Source organism: Cydia amplana, chromosome 7 (assembly GCF_948474715.1).
Source record: "Cydia amplana chromosome 7, ilCydAmpl1.1, whole genome shotgun sequence".
Classification (NCBI taxonomy): domain Eukaryota; kingdom Metazoa; phylum Arthropoda; class Insecta; order Lepidoptera; family Tortricidae; genus Cydia; species Cydia amplana.
This window is the reverse complement of record NC_086075.1, coordinates 6010623-6033420: the sequence shown is the minus strand read 5'-3', so window position 1 is coordinate 6033420 and position 22798 is coordinate 6010623. Positions and strand designations below refer to the sequence as shown.

General features: G+C 37.5%; 1 protein-coding gene across 1 annotated transcript in view; it reads right to left on the bottom strand.

Moving 5' to 3' along the window:
- The window catches only part of LOC134649379 (tropomodulin-1), a 106782-nt gene extending 84216 nt beyond the window's left edge, over window positions 1-22566 (bottom strand). Inside the window, exon 1 of the mRNA XM_063504110.1 lies at window positions 22414-22566. Coding sequence (XP_063360180.1) covers window positions 22414-22491 — 78 coding nt within the window. The 5' untranslated portion in view covers window positions 22492-22566. The remainder of the gene's footprint in view (window positions 1-22413) is intronic.
- Window positions 22567-22798: the final 232 nt, after the last annotated feature.

The following is a 22798-nucleotide window of genomic DNA, read 5'->3' as shown; positions in this document are numbered from 1 at the left end:
TTCCTTGACTTCTGGGGCGGCGAAACGTATTGGTCCGGGGTGCCAAATTTCAAAATACGCCCCTGCTCACAATCCATTTAAAAACTATCTAACTCTAACTCTTAACAGATTTAAAACAATGAATGACGCTCAATGACACATAAGGCGCGTCAAAGGATCTGCGAGCAGTTATTGCTACATAGAGGGAAAACATTGCTACGCCGGCTACGACGTAGCATTCGTAGGTGGTTAGTTCATATTTTAAAGATCTAACCATCTCTGTCATAAGGTCATAAAAATAACGGTTTCATTAAAATCAGGTAATTTTAGTCCTCAACTTACGACTATGTTCAAGTTCGAGTAAAATATTTAATGTAAATCTATAGTAATTATGTTGAGATGAGTAATAGGACCATACCGTCTATATGTAGTCCCTACCTCTAGTTGTAGGACTATAGTTACCTGAGTTTACTGCATGTATTGGGCGCATTATCGCCGCAGCTCAGATCCGGTGTACCGGATGAGTAGTACCTATACCAATGTCTGTGTTTATTTGCTAGAGGACGATTCGCTGAACTATGTCTATTAATACTTCCTCTCTATTAATACCTCTGCAGCAGGTGTGTAGTAATGCAGTAGAAGGTAGGTAAATTGTTATTATTGCACAGATGGTGAGTACCTAGGCAGAGATTCTCACAGATACTCGTATTGTGCGTGTGGATGATTTTGTTCAAAATAGGAAAATAGGTGAATTGAAAGATAGATGATTTTTGATAATTAGCAAACAGTTTCGTATACTTGTACGTCACATCCTGAGCCCGTACCATGAGTCACTGACAGTGTCAAAACTGACATAAACGCCATCGAGAACGTAATTTACTTTCTATACATCTCGTTCGCACTAATATGCGAGTACGAGCGAGATGTATAGAAAGTAAATTACGTTCTCGATGGCGTTTATGTCAGTGCCAAACTGATGGTAGCCGTACTGTTCCTGAAATGACGTAAAATTTTGAAATGTATCTTTTGCAAAGAATGTAGTACTGATCCACTTCAAAAAGTCAAATTCTTTCTACATGTACGAGTATAGGCCCTTAGTGGGTCCAAAGCTGCCATAAAGTCACGTAGGTATGTGGTCAAGTTTCATGTAAGCCCTAAAAAGCGCGATAATAATACGACTATTAGAATTTCTTGGAATGACAAAACATGATGATAGAGCGAAAGGGACAGGTGATGATGTTTACTTCTTTGTGCGGACCCTAAAATAATTGCTTTGTTTGTATTTATCTAAAACTGTATCGAAGAAAACACGCGGCATGCCAAGGTCCGTGCACACGGAAGCGAGCGCGCCAACACGATGTCATCTATTTTATAAGGGCTGCGGGCGTATGATGGACAGAGTTTTCGACATGATAGAGAAAACGTCACTTCTTAACACCGCGGATTTGAAAGAGACGAATACTATTATGATTATAATATCGCAAATAAGCGCGACCATCTCAACCTCTAGCCGCTCATACGTCAAACCTTGCCAAGCAAAATGAGATTTTATTTTGTCAACACAAAGTTCAAATTAGAATGGAACAGGAGACCTTTTTATAGGTCTCTGGGCGGCTAGAGGATAAGACTGCAACCAGACGCAAGCGAGTCGAGTACTCGGGCAAGTGCGCTTGCTGACCAGAGTAAGTGTGATCTACTATTATGCTTAGTTGATATGGAACTCGGGGTCAAGAGGTGTCGAGACAAAATGTTTCTTGAATTAGATGGCGGTTCACAAACATATGTCTTTGTCGCATATTATTTATTGATGCTTTTAGGCCATTGTGGAGTGCTACTGAAGATAAAGTACGAACAATTTGTGATTTGTTGTTATAAAGGAGTCCCTTAACTAGATATTTTCAATAGTATTTGTGGCCAAAGTCCTGAAGTACCTAAATAACCATTAAAATAATTTCATTATAACATTATAATTAAAACACTTCTTCAATCCCTTAAAGGGCTAGGTGAACGACCGGCGGTTCTCCGGTAATACCACACTATCCAGACTCGCATGAGAGCAGAATCTCTTCACTTACCTAGCAAGGCCTTTAGAAGTATGTACGACGGTTAAAATTAAAACATTTGAACTTCGCGAATTGTCTCTAAAGAGTCTAAAGGTACGTCGCCCTAACACAGTGACCACTGTTCTCTTTTATTTCGCATCTATTCTTGGCTATCAGTTGCATAATACAAAGCGATATTAATGATTATAGTTATAGCCCACTGCCCTATTCCCATCGGTCTGGCCAGCGAAGCGAGCCAAATTTACAGGCACCACTGTAACCTCAGCCCAAGGCGGAAAATGCGTAATCGTATAGTGTCCTTATAGTGGTTAGTTCGAGGCAACGACTCGCTTCTGGATGACAAGCGTTTGGACACGAAAGCCCACCCACAACAGTCTGTCTGTCGTTTTCGTTTATGACCGTTGCAACACTCAAGTGCGGATTAATTGTGCTAAATCCTACTTATATTATAATAAACATAATAATCTAGATGGTATACGTCGTAAAATGTTAAGGTCGGCATTGTGGCCAGTCTAGATCGTAAAGTTAAATTTATGTTTTGAAAGTTCATCGTAAAGTACCACAAAAATCGAAATATCATTATTTGGGTCTCTATTTCAATTATAGATTAGGGCCACCTAAACCCCCCTCCCCGCCCCCTCCTCGGCAGCCCCTATATCTTCTAAATTCTAATCTATTAGGACACCTTAGAAGTCTTAGAACCATAGAATTAATATGACTAGAACAACTGTCAATCTTCAAAAGTGCGACCAAAAATGAAATGCAAGTGTGTGCGTAAATTGTCTATGTGAGATCGAAAATAGTGATGTCATGTTACAACATATTAATAATTTGTCGATGTTTGATTGCTTTATCGACTACTTTTTCAAATGTGTTATTTTAAACGTTAAAATTCTACGACATTATGACGTATAAATAACACTTGCACTGCGTGTACTATCAAAATCGTTGCAGACTTATCATAATGTAACTCTTACTGTGTTGGAAAGTGAAGTTTAAATTTACCGCTAAACATGAGCACCTTCAAAAAGGTATAACAATCGTTATTATTTGAAGTCGGTTATAAAAGCTAATATCTTAATGATGTCTTGTGAAGAAATAATTACATAGCTATTAATATACCGACAAGTTATCGATACTGTCATATGAACATTTTGTCAAGCCCTATCGTAAAGTAACAGGTTATGTTTTTACACAAAATATTTTAAATTATAGACTAATATGATAAAATATTAGCACACAAAGGAAGAAAAACTTATAATGAACTTTTTCTACTCCAGCACTTAAATGTGTCAATTAAATGACTGACAGTGATATCTAAAGCAATGTCATTTGAATGATTTGTTTATAGGCTCATAAGATGACTGCTAGCAGTCATCTTATGAGTATAATACAACTGCTTTATTTTTTTTAAAGATACAAGTTCCGATCATCTTGATTGAAAGAGGTATGTTTTCATTTACAATAATAACTCTTTTTTTTTTAAATAAGAACTCAATTTTTTTTAAATAATAACTCTTTTTTTTTTTATAATAACTCTTTTTTTTAATAATAACTCTTTTTTTTTAATAATAACTCTTTTTTTTAATAATAACTCTTTTTTTTAATAATAACTCTTTTTTTTAATAATAACTCTTTTTTTTTTTTTTTTTTGCTGCAGCTGTCATAGAAAAAGTAATGTATGCAACAGCTCATAATTGGTTCTTAAAATTCTCGGGTCTTTTTTTACAAAACTCGACTACGTCTCGTTTTGTAACTTCGACCCTTGAATTTTAAGAACCCTTATTATATCACTGTTGCATAAACTACTATTATAAACCGGCACAATCTTCACTGAATTACTTTATTTAATACTTTTCGTCCTAATCCGTGTATATTTTTCAATTTGAAAATTACTGTGATACGCTCTTGGCCGTCCGCGGCCGTCGTCAAAGTCAAAAGTGGTCACGTTTTCTCATTGGTAGTCTGACTCTTTCGCACTCATGGTATGTTCATATACGTGATGGCTTCCCTTTCGCACACTTCAGCTGTCTGTCAAGCGCGAGCGCGAAAATGACAAGTCTGTGCTTAGAACTAATACCTACATGACTGCAGATATTTATTTGACATTAGTCACCCGTCACCCGCAAGGAAATCTTTTTTCAGAGTATTTCTAACAGATGCTGTTTGTCTACAGCAGCAGCAGTTCGTAATTTCCTCAAACTTTTTAAATTCTCTCAACGGCAATGACCGCGCTTTTCTCGTAAATCTGCATGTAGGCCGCAGCGCACGTAAAATGATTCCGTTCAACGACTCTCGTTAAAATATTATTATACGGAAGATTATAAAAAATATAATAAGCCATGAAGTTTATGCACTTAATTTAAATATGCAACAAAAATCTAATTTTCCGGCTTCACATCACTTTCGTATATTTTTAGATTATTAAAGCAACTTCTTAGCTTTCTAAGATCTGACTTCAGTTATTGAAAAGAAAAGAGTAGAAATTTAAGTTTTTGGGTCATGAATGGTCTTCATAATATTGGACTCACGCATAATTAATTGGTAACAAACGTTATATTTACTCTTTTACTTACTTTTATTTTAAGGTTTCAATCTACAAAATCATAGTCAAAAATGTCAAAATTACTAACTAGTCAAGAGCTGATTGGATGCAGGCATTATTAAATTATTCGGACTCGTAAATGCCTACCTAATGTCTGCCGAAATGGATTAGTAACTACATTGTTATGTTGTAAGTACTTATAATATAACTAATTTACATTAATTTGGAACTTTTCCAGCAGACATATTTAATGGTAAAGTTACCGAAATTTTCCAAGAAGTTTGCCCAGTTTCGAAATTTGCCAGCTACTCGTATCAGTGTCGATAAGAAATTCAGAAAATCTGCGGATTACTCTTCCAACTCTTCTTTCCCAGACTGATTCTATTTCCCTGTCCTCTCCCCTTACTCCTCCTCCTCCTTTCACTTAACTTCCTCCTTTTCTCCCGATACGAATGGCTGGTCAAACTAAGAACACTTAAGACTTGCGTTGTCGCGCGCGACTCCATATTTATCTTATCAAGCGCGACTTCTGTATGGAGTCGCGTGCGGTGCGACAACGCAACGAAAGTCATGCTAAGGGGTCAGGTTTTTGACGCAAACTCGTTATTAAATTAGCGTGACGTTCCGTTCCTATTACCTCAAATTCGCATCGATCACTTTCGACAGGCGATCGATACGGAAGCGAAACGTATCGTCGCGAAAATGGAACACAGCGGATATAATTAACACTAGACGGACATATCGCGGGCGTGAATAAACGCGAATTCGGTCACTCGGGATCTCGAGATCGTGCTAGTCTATTTAGATAGACTGGATGAACTGTATTTAAGGTTCAGAGATTTGATTTGTAGCGCTATAGCTGCTTTTTAGTTTGCTGCATGTAACATAATAGTTCGGATGTATAGTTGATGTTGCCGAATATCGGGGGAGGGAAATGTGCACAGTAAACTGTAGTCAAATAATAAACAAATGATTAAAATCAGAAATCATTACGAAGGTATGTAATTAAATATTAGCTATCTTTCCTTACCTATTAAATTATTTATGGAATTGAACCATGATATTAGTTACCTATTTCGTAAGACTTAATATAACCCTACTTTAGGCATTAATACATATTAATGGCGCTATAATAACAAAACAAAGAGAACCTTCAAACTGATTTTTTTTGTATTGTTTGAAGGTATGGAATCATGGAACCCTCAATTTTACACGAAAATAACTTGTGTTATTGTTGTTAAAATAGTGTAGGTACCCAAAGTCTTCTGAATGATTCGTGCCTAATCAAAACACCGTGTGCCTAATCAAAACAAAACGAATTTAATAAAGTATCTGTACTGAGTTTTTTTAAAGATTTTCGCTTTTTGATACAGCAAAAGCGTGACCTTCGGCAAAATAACTATTTAAATTGTTTATAACGAATTAGTCCGCCGTCGCGACACGTACATGAAAAATGGCGCGCACGTGTCTCCAGCGCGAAATATTGGTGTGCCAAAGTCACACGACATGCTTCTTGGAGCACTGAATAGAAAATGGAGTCGGACAAAGCTAACTATGCACAGACTTTGTAATGAGTCACAGAATAAATAATAGTACTAGGTACAGAAGACTCACTCTCTAACAAAACGCGTCTAGCTGTTACGATCAGAACAGATATGACCGCTAGGTGGCGACAGCGCCACGCGCGGCTTATGGCTAGCCACCAAAATTGGTGTGGAACGGATGTACTTGTAGCTACCTGTTGCAAAGCGACGAAATCATGGAGTGAGCCACGCCTGACAGAGACTGACAGAGTGTGGGTGCCACGTGTATGAAAAATGTGGGCATGTTGGCTACTCAAAGCAATCACGAGCCGAGCGCGCACGAAAATTTGAATTTAGAGTGATACATATAGTTTTAGTGATGTATCGCTTGACTTCAGTAGCCTACTGTCGATCATTTGTTCGACTGCTAAAGGTCACAATACATCTCGCATTCCTCCTTGACGCAACGCCACGTCCAGTGATTAATGGAACTACAGCAGCTAATGACAGCGGTAATGTGATGCCAGGCGTGTCTCATTCCGCGATTTCGTCGCTTTGCTACAAGTAGTTAAAAGTACATCCGTTCGGCCCCAATTTTGGGGAAAGCCATAAGCCGCACGTGGCGCTGTCGCCACCTAGCGGCCATATCTGTGCTGATCGTAACAGACGCGTTTTGTTAGAGAGTGAGTCTTCTGTACTTAGTACTATTATTTATTCTGTAGTGATGCTCCGATTTTCCTTGCGAGACAAGAACCTAGCCGCCGCCCTCAGAATCACGAGCCCTTTGGATCCTAATACGTGAAAAAAAGTGTCCCGTATATGTCATAATTTTTTGCTTGTCCGTTTTGTTGCGGTTATAGAAGTTTGAAACTTTGAATTGAAAACTAAACCAAAAAAACAAATGAAATGGGGATGTTTTCTCGGTAAGGATGGAAATAGCTCGTGATTCTGAGTAGAAATAATATGAAAATTCCGAATAGTAGCACAAAAGTTGGAGAAACAACTTTAAATACCTAGTATGGCCAGTGGCCTTCTTATGTGGCCTCTACGAAGCGCTACGCCGTAGCCCGTAGCAAGTTCGCTTCAGCACGGCTACCATGAGTTATCATTTGACATTTACGTTAGCGACTGCGTGAACTAGATCGCATTCCCTCTCTATTGCACCAATATTAACAAGTATGTACAACGTCTATTTAAAAAGTTTCCACTCGACAAAGTAGTAATGACAGTTCCAATACCCACCCCATTTTTTCACACTAATAAAATCAAACTTAAAAAAAGAAACACCGACTTCAAAAGGGATAAAAAATATACTACTTATCCCTTTTCTATAGCAATTGATATGTTTAAAGACGGTGCCAAGTGAAAATGATGGGGAGCAAAAATGGGACCAACTATGTATAGGAACTGTCCTCCTTTTTTTAAGTTGGTTAAAAACAGCGTTGGACTCACAACATTTTTCAACACTATAGACTTTATGAAGTGAGTTGTGCCAATTCGTTCCAATAGTGAGGCTACGCACCTACATACCGCAAATAGCACATGCACAATGTCGAGGTGATCGCTCCATTGTCTGAGGCATTTCATCTTCTATGCGTCATCTGTTTTCTTACGCGTTGTCAGACACAGAGGAAATTATAAAGAGCAAATTACAAGGCAAGAAGTTGAAGTTGTTTTTCACAGAACAAGTAGAATGGCGATGCGAGCAGGGTACGTGTCGCCGCTGGGTTTTGAGCAAACGCTCGCATGCTACTCGCCCGCACTGACCGAAAATGAAGTAAACATGCCTTTTTGCGCCACAATAACGTTCAGAAGCCAGACATCAAATCTGTTTAAAGGAGGCGTATCCATTTACCACGCACACAAGGCGCTAGCTAGTTTTTACTACCGTTGCGCGAGTGTTAGTAAATGTGGAGAGGAACGAGCGGCGACACCGGTTCCGATACTAACTGTGCGCGATAGCCATTCTAACCTCTTTAATATGTTCTGTGTTGTATTTTAACGCCATCTAGTGAAAACTATATACACATGCTTTAATTTTAATTGATGGCGTGTTGATGGCCAACCAAAAACCAAACTATGGAATTTGGCATTTCATATTTTATGCGTCATCTGTTTTCTTACGCGTTGTCAGAGACTTCTTCGTGCGATCGATTAGCAGTCTTTATTTAATCACTAGCGACCCGCCCCGGCTTCGCACGGGTTAACAAATTAACCTTCATTTTGAATCACTCTATCTATTAAAAAAAACCGCATCAAAATCCGTCGCGTAGTTTTAAAGATCTAAGCATACATAGGGACAGACAGACAGCAGGAAGCGACTTTGTTTTATACTATTGTAGTGATGATTTGTATTATTTATTAAGACAAAAAGTTTATCACGAAAATATTTTCTATAGGTAATCAATAATTGCAATTTGTGCTTGTTACATTATTAAATAAATTTTCCAGACGTGATCGTCATTGAATGTTTACATTGGATTCTTCCAAGATCTATACTCTAATTGCCTAACGGATGTAGTATTGTTTTTTCACTATTTAACCAAGTCAAAAATAGCACAAACTCGTTTTGTAAAGCTTAGATTTAATTAAAATATGGACGTATATGTTAAATAAATAGGAATCATCAGCCACCTTATCAATTGCTGTTTGTATATTAACTTATTGGAGTATTTTTGCTATTTCACTGATACTTGGGAGTTTCTACCGTTTTTCCCGTTAAGCTAAAAGTTAAATGTCCTATTCGTGTGGTTGTATTCGACAATGAAAGATACCGTGAAATCGTTTTTTAAACATAATCAACAAATTAATTCTATTTTTTTTTCTTTAGTAATGGACAGTATGGCCATGTCTTTTAAAACTGACAGAAATTAATGAAACGCCTATCTTAAGCAGCTCTATAATGTCTCTATTTATAGTTAAAAATTTCCTGTGTTTAAAAACTGATTATATATAGAGGTGTTTACTGTATGCAAACACAAATAAACAGCTTCACATGAATCACACGCTAATAGCAAATAGGTCCGTTCCATTTTGCCATTACATCAGGGATAAAAATGTCTAATTTGTCTTCCATAGAAATATCGTAATTAGTTCAAGCCATCTATTTTTAAAGTATCAGGTCGCATAATATAGTGCGCAGCGGTCATTGACACCGATGCTTAACGAATGACTAAAACTGTTCAACAAGAACACAAAAGTTATTAATAAATACCAACGCTAATTGAAGTTGAAGTCTACAATAAAGCGGCATTAGGCCAACAAACAATAAAGTAAAGTAAATATATATGACTTAACTCTAAAAGCAAAATGACCTACTCGCTCGTATCACCCGTTAGCTGCCACCATAAGTTTTAAGGTATTTATGGGCCAATAGTTGCCTGAAAATAAAGATTTTTCATTTCATAGACACAAGAATCTTACACGGTTGCCCGGTTTTCTTGGTAACACAGATCCACCGTTGCGTTGTTCTCTCACGGACTATATATGTATACGGTGTAGGTAATAGGTACCTAAAGTAAAACTCAGCACCATCAGACTATTTAGGACGTATTAGGTAGAATGCATCTCAAAGTATGCGTTTTTTGCGTGGTCCATTCAAAATCTTCTTAAGTGCTGTATTTTGTAAGTAAGTACTACTACCTGACATCATTCGCTGCTATCATGAAGTGAGTACATAATAATTGTAGATATGTGCAGAATTCTGGAGAAAGGTTCTAATTTGGCCTGTATTGCAGCAAGTCAGCGATAACTACATAGTAGGTACAATGCCAAAATTGATATGAACAAAAATGTGATAAACGTTGCATATCATATCTTTCTATATATTTATACGAATTGCCTTTACGTTTTAGATCTATTTAGTTTTTTACCTTGAAAATACTTACTTGAGAAGAACACAGATGAGGTATATATTATCACGTTAGATTATGTTGATAGGTTTTCTTTTAGTTTTTTTTACTCGTAATTTAAGCACTCTGCTCTAGGACATTCCAGGTGAGCGATAAAATAAAGTTATATTATATTAAACTAATTTTCAAGAATGTGGTTTGCTTCGGTCTAGAAAGTAGAAAATATACGTTCTCCTCATAACATTTATTTGCAAATTATTTATAAGGCTGATACCTAAAATTTAGCAAAACAATTATTTTCAAAACTATAATCATTGACTCCCCCGGGATGCGTTTTAGCATATATTTTTGGCGGAGAGGGCAATAAACGCGCAAGATGCGCTCATCAATTTGTGAGGTCGGCCTGTAAAGTTCAGCTTTTCAGTGGCAACGCATTATGTGTTGTGCCAAATTAAAAGCATTTCCACGTTACAATGATTTCGACGTAGTATTAAGATGATCGGCTATGTACTCGTCAGTTCGACTTTGGCGTCAAGTCTAACAAGCCTGGTTAAAAATGGACAAAATTTAACAGATGTTTTCTAGGTTTTATGAATAAGGGGGTAACTATCAGTGGCGGCGCGTCCATAAAAGCCGATTCCCACCGGCTTGCCTGTTTTTGGACGTTTGAGCAGAGTTGTAAAGGAAATATGTAAGTCAAATTAGCCCCGGCTTGTCTAAGATGGATATGTTTGACGCGCCGCCACTGGTAACTATAATAGTTTGATTTACCAAAAAAAATAACTGACCATATAGACTAATATAGAGCACTAGCTCTAGCTACAATGATGTGCATTGCTTGACAAACGCCTTCCCTGTGTTATTCGTGAACTGTGATTATCCAACGCTTCTATTAGGGCAGTCTACAACAATCTTCACCATATTTGTTCCTATAAAAACCAAAAGTAGGTGTTCATTTCGTTAAACGTTACATCATAACACTCTTATGGGTGGTATACTTCCTAGCAAGTATGTATAATACCTGTGACAGGAAAATATTCCATACAATTACAAATGCGCATTTATATTCTTCGCTCTCGTGTATATTGTGTATAAAATTTATTGTTAATGAGAGGGATTCTTGAAACTAAATGTTCATCTGCGCTTGATTACCTATTATGACCTTTATTTTGAATGAAATGTAAAGTGTCTTTAGAATGAACAGGTAATGCACCTCATGCACCTGTTTACAGACATTTACGTACATTTTGGTGCTCAAACTGGATTAACTTTAAGCTCCCGTCATTTCGACAAACACGTGTCGTATTCCAATCGTTTTTGAGGTCGAGCGACTCAAATATTTGCTTGAACCAATGTAAATGATCCCGTGGCCTCGTTGATGCTTTTCCAAAAGTACAATTGATAAAGACGCAACTTTAAATAGAATGAAACAACACACATTTAGTTCATTCTGACAGTCCCGACCATAAGTATCGGTTGGAATTGTGGCATCTGTTTTCCACAGGTTCGGCCGGTCGACTATTCGGAAAGCAAACTGATCGTAAAACTTCTCATTCACACTTGCATATTCGTCACAAGACTGAAAGAGATAGTCAACCATCAGTTCGGTTTTTTTTGCGCAGTTTAGTCAGCGTTCGCACTGGCAAAGAGAATACACGTCGGCTTTTTACCGCAATGGCCGCGATCATTGTTATTTCCATCGTTTATCGAATATATCAGCATAAAACCAGTATATCTGTAACCTTGATATCCGTAGCAGCTATATAAAACCACAGATCATTCTTATACTAGTCTGTGACGAGTCTTGTTTGTGAATAGTGTTCCTGTCGGGGTGTTCCCGCCCGTCAATTAAGCAAAACCTCAGATTTGGCGGCGCGCCCGCGCAGTTGTTGCGGGCTTCTGCGCAGAAGTCGAGACGGAACGCCCGCCTTATATGGCTGTTGCATTTGTGTTCTCATTTGTTTAATGGCACTGGAAAAATAAGACCATGGTATAGTCTCTCTGAAGACGAGTAATGTAATGCTGATAATAACGCCATCTCTGGGTTATGCTCCAAGTCTATTCCTCAGCCGTGGTGCCCTGCTTAGCTAAAAAGCGGTATCTGAATTAAAAATGTTATGCAAACAAGTGCCTTAAAATTTAAACCATAAAGTTCAATTTCCAGTTCCTTCGTTTTTGAGATACCGCCTTTTAGCATAAGGAGCGGGCTGAGTGTGGCTAGACATAATTCTTGTATGTAGATGGTAGAAAACAAAATATACCAAACAAATATTTAAGTAGGTAACTAAATCGTATTTAATTAAATCTAGAAAAGTATATTTTAATAAAAAATGTTTTAAGATACTTACTAACCTTACGTTTCAAATAAACTAGGAAACAAATTAATTTTGAAATGTATAAGTAGTTTATTTAATGTAGTGCAAACACCGTAAAATGACAGATCATGAATCTAGTACTTTTACTGGATAAGGCTTGGTGGGTGGGGGAAATGAGCGAACGGGATACTCTTATGTATCTTTCAGTAGGAGTAGCAGCCAAAGCGCTATTATTGTTTGTCCTTGTCACAGTCTCACATTTTTTTTATTCGCTACCATAAATTAGTAAGTATGGGTTATGGTGGGCAACAAATAAATTCGACTAATCATAGTGTCGCATTGCCTATGTTTTGTCCCTCACGGACGCACGCGTATACCACTTCTATAGGATCCTACCTTCTATGTCACAGATTGACGTATTTTACGAATAAAAAAACCGATTGACGTTTGGTTTGACGGGAAATTTTGGAATTATTTCAAAGTTGGTTTTTAATATAAGTATATTATTCCCAATATTTCTTTATATGTGATATAAAGCAAACTTGTGATTTGTATTAAATTGAGCTTTTATCCATACACATAAACCAACGCGGACAAGACGAAAGAAAAGCAATGGCACCGCGCCGATGCTGTGTGCTTTCATGTGAAAAACATGGCGAGGAGTTGGCGAAGATTATGTTAAAACGTAGCATCATATTTAATCAATAATTGGTGCAGAGAAATAAATGAGACGAGATGAAAAAGACCGCCTATGAATATTATTTGAAACACGCACGTTAACTTTTCGCAGATTGTTTAAACACAGAAGTGTGTGAGTGTGTGTGTGTGTGTGTGTGTATCACAATGTATGTGTGCGTGTTTCTGTATACACAGTCTCATTAGTTGAGAGCAGGTCCGCTAGGGGCAGCACAGTAGAGACGTGAACGTGAAATGTCCGAGAGTTTCTTATCTATTACAGTAATAACATATACTAATCTATGAATAAGACGCTGTGCTACATAGATGTAAACTATTTATGAAGAGTACCTCTGTATGTAGTACTCTTTCTCTCTTCTAAGCATTTCTTCCAGTTGTAATTGCTTTGGGGCCTAGCCAAAGTGACAATCGTACATCCAGAAACGCCAAACGCGACGAAAAACATTATCGGGATGACAGAGGGCCTACCGCGAACCACGTTCGACGTGTTACCTCCCTGTCACACTTACGTACGAATTTACAAGTGCGACAGAGAGGCAACACGTCGAACGTGGTTCGCGGTAGGCCCTCAGATGCTACGAAAAGTCACGTGACTATTATTTAAGTTTTGACTGGCGTTTTCTCTATCAAGGATTATCATCTTTACTATACTTCGTTTTTTTTAGCATTAGAAATAAGGTAAACAATCTTGATGTGTCTTTTAATTGAAAAACACATTTTAAAAATAAGTTACGGTAAATATGTAACAATTAAGAATCTAATACGATCTTTTATAGTCTTCTGCTTTCATAAGTAATAGTTATTGATTTTCAAAAAGTGTTTTTCAATTAAAAGATATATCAAAATCGCTTACCTTCTTTCAAGTTCTTTCTATGCTAAAAAAAACGAACTATAGGCACCGGATACGCTTCTTCGCGAACATAATAAATAGTACGTCTTAGCAGAGTCCGAAAGAGTACCTATCTTGTAACTGAAAAAGGCTTTTTAATAAATAAAAAAAAACCTTGTGTTGTCAAAAATATTTTTAAGTTAAGACCAGTTGAAATCAGTAGTTAAGTTTGGTTAAGTTTAATATTACCTATATATGGTGTCTCTTTTTACTGAAATAAACAGTTTAAAGTTTTTTTTTATCACGAACGTAAGTCATGAACGTTCATAAAATCAATCGGAATTTGGGTGTTTGCGTCCATTTAATGCATACTGTCAGACGTACGACTAATTTAACGATGCTACGTAGGTGCCAATTACCGTTTGATTTGTCGCCATCAAGGTTGTGTTATGTTTCCGGAAATGCAATGAAGAAGCACCCTTCACGCCTGTTATAAATGGTGTGAATGTTGACACATTATTAGCAGGCGAGAAATATATCATATTTGATTATGAAAGAAATAAACAAACTTTAGTACCGTAAAATGGGGTGAGTAGGGTCAAAACTGAAATTCAAACCTCGATAACATTTTATTTTTACATATGAAAACTGAATGGTGTATATAATAAGTGTTCCGGACGTTTGTATTTTAGTTTTTATTTTATTTTGGGTAATTCCATTTCATAACTTTGACGATAAAGAGGAAAACCCACCTGACCCCGTAGTGCCTCGTATTTGGGGTGAGAGGGGTTTTCATACAAAGGTGATTTTGGAAGATTGTTGGATCGACTTTTTTTATTATGCGTATTACTATAGGTCCATTTTAAATTGAAATACATTATTTTTGTAGCAGTAGCCTTAAAATCCCTTCTCACCCCTAGGGCATGCAGTACCGGTCCCGGTACCAAGATTTCATTTCCCAGTTCTGGGCATGGCCGGAACCGGGAAGTACCGGGAATCCCGGTTCCGGCCATCCCGGTTCATCCAGAACTTCCCGGTTCTCAAGGCATATTTTGATTACTTTTAAGAAATTGTTTGTGTTAGCATACAATCTTTATGAATGACTTATTTTCATATAACTAATTGCATAAGAATTAATAAATGACTTATTTTATTATAAAAAAACACTTAATTGGCGTTCCAACCTATTTTACGAAATTAACCGGCACACTTTGCCTCCGCCTGGGCCGAGCCACACGACCGTAGCGTAGTCGATGCACTCAGCACTATGACGGCACCGCCTGCCTGCACGAATATCTACTTTACTAGGTTAGTTTGTCGGGTTATTTGGGTCCCCCGTTTCATAGCACCATTATTAAATGTTATATAATGTCTCGAGCTAAAGTACTAAAACATTACTACTATTGAAATGGGAATTAATAGTCATATGATGAGAACCGGGAAGTACCGGTACCGGGTCTACAGTACCGGTTATTTTGCTACTATAAAATTTCCGGGAATTCCCGGGAATATGAGAACCGGGAATTCCCGGGAGCATGCCCTACTCACCCCCCTCTCAAACCTTCTCTCCCCATTCATAACCCACCTCTCCCCGCGAAACCTACTCACCCCGTTTTACGGTACCTATGTGCAAGAATATCGTTAGAGAAATTGTTAATCTAATTTGTTTAGAATAAATTTAAAAGTGGAAAAATTACTGTCTTGGGTGAGACTTGAACTCACGGCCTCTGGATAATAACATCGATTTCGATCATCGATCGATCTTAATTCGAATGTTTTTGTTTCTGATGCGAGACTATAAGTACTATAACATTGAATCTGTGAAGTATGGCGCTGCTACGGGATATGTACTAGAGATGCCCCGAATAGTGGTTTTGGCCGAATACCGAATATTCGGCGTCCGAATATTCGGCATGACATGCGAACATTTTGAGTCACAATTAGTATTATGAAAACTGATCGCTAAACAAAGCTCAACGTTAGATGACGTTAGCTAAGATATAATATATGTATTTTTGTTGAACAGCATTAATGAATAGTGTCAAACAAAACAGACTCATAATAAAAATAAAATGTTTTTAATCAACAAATGCTCAAAAAAGGGTCTTTCGTATTTAACAACTTTCCAAGAACACATTCTAAATATACCTACATAGTTTCTGGTTATTTTTATTGTGCAATTTTTCTTTTTAAGTAGGTGCGACAGATATTCGGTATTCGGCCGAATGTTGCCTACTATTCGGCCGAATACCGAATATTCGGCAAAGAGGCCGAATAGGCCGAATACCGAATAGTTGCCGAATATTCGTGGCATCTCTAATATGTACAGTCACCGCACGGAATTGTTACGCCATTTAGGGTTCTAGCTAAATTGGACATTCCATAGCGTAAGTATGGAACAACCAATTTAGCTGGGACCCTAAATGGCGTAACAATCCCGTGTGGTGACTGTACTTACGTAATCTACGTAAACAAAGCATAGAAGGAGTCCTACCACCTACAGTTTTTACAATATCTTTAGCTTGACACATAAACGAACGTCTCCCATAATTATAACTATATTTTTCAGGTGATAAGTTGATAAAGAAAGTGTGTAAAAATTGCGTTAATTAGACACCTGGGGGCCGATTTTTTAAATTCGACCGCTCGATTTCGGGCATTTCGTTCAGCAATATCTCCACTACTATGCATGTAAATTCTACTAATAGAATTGAAAACGAATGGTCAATACCACTAAATTCCCAATTTCTATCGCTCGTATTTCAAAAATCAGCATTACGCCGTTTTCCACCGATTTTCGAGTGACGAAATCGAGCGATCGAAATTCAAAAATGGCCCCCTGCAGAATTTAACTATACGGTATCGCATGCTCGGAAAACATACCGTATACCTACATACATACGTATCGTGACTAAATATACATACTTATATTACGGAATAGGTGGACTAGATATCGGTACTAGTTTAAATTGCAAAAATACTCGTTTTTAAATTAGGTAGGCCTTTTTAAGGTTTCTGAGCTGGTTTCGTTGCACAAGAGTTCTTAACCGCATGATTCAAACTGCAATAAATTACATCAAACGGACGGTTCAAAAACAAATCCAGATCAAATTTGTAAACGGTTATTATAATCAGAATAAGCCTCCCGGTAGATTTAGGTAGATAACATGAAAACTCTTGAAGATTAGTGTTCATTCGATTTAACTTCTGCTATTGCGTCGATACACTAAATATAACTAGCTTAAGGTTAAATAAATCTCGATGCACGTATTAGCTTCATTTAGTCCATTAGGTACTATATCTGTGCCATTCTAGTTGTTTACTCTTTGTAAACAGAAGTATAAAACACATATAGGTACAATGCTAACAATCTATTTGATTTTGAACCTTGATTATGAGAGAAAAAGACGTATTTTGCATTATTATTTAGTTGATCTGTGCAGCATGTGATTACTATGAAACTCCCAGTTATTCCTTGACCTGGCAAAGGTTGACGTTGACCGTGTGTTTATTTACTTAAACACCGTAATTTCATAAACATAACGGCGTCTTGACATGTGTTGTGCAACAACACTATATTCCTTACCGCAATGGCCCCGAAATGTGGCCTCTTGAGTTAAAAAAATAGAAAATGTCGCGGTGATGCAGATCTCTAATATTGTTTAAACCACTTATGGTAACTCAGTAATTGAGCAGGAGCAATTTCTGATAAAATCGGTAATCTGAAATGTTGATTGGAAGTAATTTCTTGCGCTGTAATTGGCATTAGTAGTCACGGAATAATAAGTAGTCCTATTCCAGTAGATATCTACAGCTAAATGTGAGTATTAAAAATGCTGATTACCGTCAATCAGAAATCCACATAGTTAACTACATCCTTCCATGCATCTTGCAAATCTTACAATTCCTCTAGGTGGGAAACTATAGGAAATAATTACCTCTTTGGAACGCACTTTTACTTATGTACCTAAGAGTGGTGCAACATTTTCGGTTTGTTCTCTCCCGTTGTCCCAGGGACAATAGTGTAACAGTTTGTTAGAAGAAATGGTTTATCGTGCTTAGTAATGATGTTTATATTACTTCGTTTCTGAGTTAAATGCGGTCCCTGAAAGATATCTCCTTTATTAACCTTCAAACACGTCTGTGTGTATTTCCTTTACAAACCCTTAACCTATTTTGCAGCCGATCCGTCTGTGTGATTCTGACGTCATGTTTCTAAGCGTTACGTACCTATATCGACTGGCGTGCTATAAAAATTAACAGCCGTCCGTCAATAGATATTTTTGGGCCGATCAACTATTCCTTGTTGTTATTCTGTCTCGTAAGCCAGGGGACAATATTAACACAGTTTGTTAGAAGAACTGTTCTACCAAGTTCTACTAACACGCTTAGTACGAGAGATGGTCCATTATGAAAAGGGTTGCATGTTTTGTTAATTTAAATAACATAAAGCCCGGGTTTTAAGAGTGACCTAGGAGGACGTAGCCATGGCAACGAGTGATGAAGAAAACTTGTTTCACTCTTTCAACTATGTTTTTAACAACTATCTAAGACCCCTTTACTGACTACCTGTAGGTTTATTTGTATTAAGTATATGTGTAAGTTTATCAATATAGTTTATATTCATAATGATATAGTCCTGTTTTCAAATTAATTTATTCTAAAAGTCACTGCACCTACTTAATCTTTCTGGTTTGACCCATTGGTTGACTGGTAGAGAATGCCTTAAGGCATTAAGTCCGCCATTTGTACCTTCATGTATTGTGCAATAAAGATTAAAATAAATAAATAAATACCACCGCAACGTATGTTTCGGTGGCAGCAAAGTTAGGGCTTTTAATAAAAGATTCATTTAAAGTACATTCATAGTTGTCCAGTACCTCTGTGGCGTGTAGCCTCAGTGTATAAATGAACTATAAAGCATCTAACCAAAATGATGAATGGTATGACTAACTATTACTACTAACTAAATAGACTGTATTATGTTATGAGTCATGTGAACTAAATAAAACATGGGCGCGTAGAGCATTTATATTTCAAAGCAGTAACTGAACTACTTTTTGTGCACCGGGCATCTCAAATTCGTATGAAACAAAACAAAAACACAAAAAGTAGTTCATACCAAAATGTGAATGTAAATTCATTACGATTTTTCTGCTGAACAGACTAATAGAGTCATACGACTCATAATTAACTACTTCTTCCAGTGAAAAAATAGGAGGCCTATTCAAATTTACATTTTGGTATGGAAATGCACGCACGAATAACTAAACGACATCATTTTGATGTCAAAATGTAAACGTACTTTCGAATCGGCCTTCTGGTTCTACTTTTCAACCGGAAGTTTTAAATGTTAATGCTGAGGTTGTACCAAACGAGCTCTCTTCGGTAATAGACCTTAAACTATTTTACAACATTGGGCTAGGCCCTAGCCCATTGCCGATACCCTAGCCGCTAGGATATGGGCAATAACTCAACTGGTCTAGTAGTCTAGTAAAAGGGCATCTATTTTGAGTATCGAGACAAACCTTACGGGTTTAACGATACTTTTGTGATTAATTTAGATATTGTGTTGTAATTACCTGAATAAATAAAAAAATGCCCGGCAATGACACTTAATAAGTGTACCCTTATAGGCGGATGACTTTGTCCACAGATCTAGCTTAATAAAAATAGCTAACTCTTGTTGTCTTTAACCTTTCTAGAGAAAAGTTGGGTAACTGCTTATGTTTAGACTGTGCTTGTATGAACGGGGTTTAGAGGGTATTTACAAATCGAGTACTCGGCGTTAAAACACGCACATGCGTACGAGTTCGGGGAAACGGCATGGAAATAAATCTAATAATTTAATGTCGGTGTTTAATTTGTACTTGTTGCACATTTAACGACCGACACCGACAGATCTTACATAGAACAAGATTTTAAAAGGATGTAAACTAAAATGATCCATTATCTCACATGAAATGTCTCAACATATAAATACCTAGTAATTTTACTGGGTTACGTCCCTTGGGACACAATTTTTTCATAATTTTAAAGCCCCATAGTCTATTTTTCTTACCAACTGCATAATTAGTAACAGTAGTTGTATCTACGTTGAAATTTCCTATTGAAGAATATAAGCTAAACTAAAAAGCTTCATCGTCTTATCATATCACTCACATCATACACTTGCGACATTCGACCTTAATTACCCGCAATAAAACTCACGCCACGTGGGCTGCATCTTAGAAATCGTAATCAATCATTCTTTCAGCTGATGTTTAAAAATACAGTGTCACCCGACCACCCACTGAGAGCCCTTACAAAGTTCGAGCGTCAAGAACCCTGGCTTTTTGAATGTAGTACCCAAACTTTTTATTCAGACTTCATTATTGCATTTTACATGCGCCGTCATAAGTAGGTATCATTTGTTCACAGTCCAACATTTAAATCAAACGATTTGTACAATGTGTAACAAGTGTTGATTTTATGGAAGTGTTTTATAGGGTGCTGAATGCCATTTGAGTTGTTTTAATGACAATAACTCCAGACATAACTAGTTTTGTGACATTGCAATGAACGAATTCACGATAAACCCACTGCGTACTTATTTCCAGTTCACATTTGTGTGTGTGTAGCTATGCACTTTTTTAATAGCAAACATTCAAGGCAAAAAAACAAAACGTGTTATGGTCGCCATGTCAGGATATGACATTCTAGGCAAATCGATTTTTGCCCAAGGGGAAAAACGTAGGTAGGGAAAACCGAAGCTAACCCGTATGTCTCCGAGCAACTACATAAGCGGTACAGACCCACATTAATGCACACATTCGTATTGTGGATAAACATCGTAATGTAGCAGATAAACTAGGATGGGAGCCAAGACGAAAATATGCCCGTCGCGTTTTTCCTCCGACCGCTTCAACGCGACCGACAAACACATTGTTAGATCACCAAAAATTTAAAGTTTTCTCCAATTTTTTCCCTTTTTGAAGCTAAGTATAACTCATTTAAAAGGTACCTACTCCCTATTACATACAAACACACTTCTAATTGTAAGGTATACGTTATGGTTTAAATTGGTTATCTTTTAACCATTGCGAAATAAATTGATTCTTGACATTATATCATTTTGCTAAGTACATAAATTCTTGTTTTGTGATTTACTAACAGTGGTCACTAACCGTTGGAGTATTCGTTCTGCCGATTTCTTTAATCAATTCTTGAAACTGAAGATGATTATTAGGTAGCAAAAAGCAACATTGTTTCTCATGTAGGAATATCACGGAATCTTTCAACGTTGTGCGTAAACCTGTCAAATAACGTATTCCATTCAGAATATTTTGAAACTTAACGCAAGCATTTAAACAGTAGATTTACAGTATTTAGATTGCAAGGATTTAAACATGAAATTAATATCTTATGTAGATATTGTTTGTTCATTTACTTACTTACTGATAGAAGGTAAGTAAGCATTCAATATCGACGATAGATAGCTAAAATCAGCTTTTTCACTTAAGTTTTTTCAAAATTCCGGCGTTCTAGCTAAGCGCATGTATTTCAGTGATTTTCAGACTCGATTTTTTCAAAATTCCGGCGTTCTAGCTAAGCGCATGTATTTCAGTGATTTTCAGAGACTCGAATTTTTCGTCATTAGTACAAGTGAACTTGAAAATTCAGTTGTATTTTAAACGCACATGTGACGTTATTAATTGTGTTTATGACAGAGTGTTGTAGGTGGAGTGTTTTGAAGATTGATTGTGACATTTGGCCTCTAGGTTTGTATATTGTTTGAAATTCTATTAAGACAATCCTAACACACTGATTGTCAAGCAAATGAAATCCTGGGCTTCCGGAAAACTGTGACATAGCGATGTTATATACTGAATCGCAAAACTTCTCTTACTGTTTTCCAATTTGACATGATTTCCTGTAGCACCAGGGTTATTCATCTGGTTTAGTAGGTATGTCCATTGCAAAATAAAGTTATAAAGATTATGTACTCTATTGTAAATATGAGACTGTGTTTAGGTTGATTGCTACAGAAGCAAACAAAGAGAGTTTGTGCGAAACTGATGATAAAATAAAGTCGCATTGCGATTCGGCAATAAAATAAAGACACGTTTGATCTTCTGACTGACAGAAGAGGTCGGCGTGTAATACCGGCATTGCACATTCTTCAGAAACTAGATATTTCTGCTGATTTTCAAGTTTAATCTGAGGGTAGCGTTGGTTTTTGCATAGTTACAGTGTTGCTAATGCGTAGGATAGTGTTGTGTATAGTGTACCTAGTGTGTTGTGTCCATATCATTGTGTGAGATGTTGTGTTGTTTGTCCGCAAGGTCGCGGAAGCACGGGTCGGGTCGTCGCACAAGTCAAGGTGGGTACGGAAAATTTCATTCAACTATTCTATTTACATCACCACAAATTACGGCGCATCGCGCACTTCCTTCACTGACGTACGGACCTTCGCATTCCGTACCGACACTTGGAATAGTAAAGCTCCAGGAATACGCCGGAAGCCGGGAAAGGGACAACGCGAGGGTTTCCGCGTCCGTGTGTGCTCGTGTTTACGTCGGTTATGTGACCGGCCGGGGGCGTATTGTTACATAAAACGTTTGCATCCTCACCTCCTCTATCTTGAGGTTTGTGCGGACCACCTTGCGGGTGACCGCGCTCTCGTAACTCTCTTCAATGGTCTCCGCCATGGCTGCGTTGCGCGGGCGCTGCGGGCGACGCGCGCGATAGTTACGGCGGTACTGACGAGCGCGCGTTATTTTTAGTCACGCGCAGAGCCAGCTGCTACAGCTTTCAGGCGCCACAGTATTTGCGGACACGGTGTCGCTTCAGCGTCACGTCTAGAGGATGCCGTGAACCAGAGCTAAAGCGCATCCTGAACCTGGGAGATACACATTATGACCGACATAATGCGATTGTCCCTTTCTTTCGAGAGGCAAGTATCCTAAATGAAAAGTTATGGCTCTGACGGGTATATGTATAAGCCTGCTAACCTAA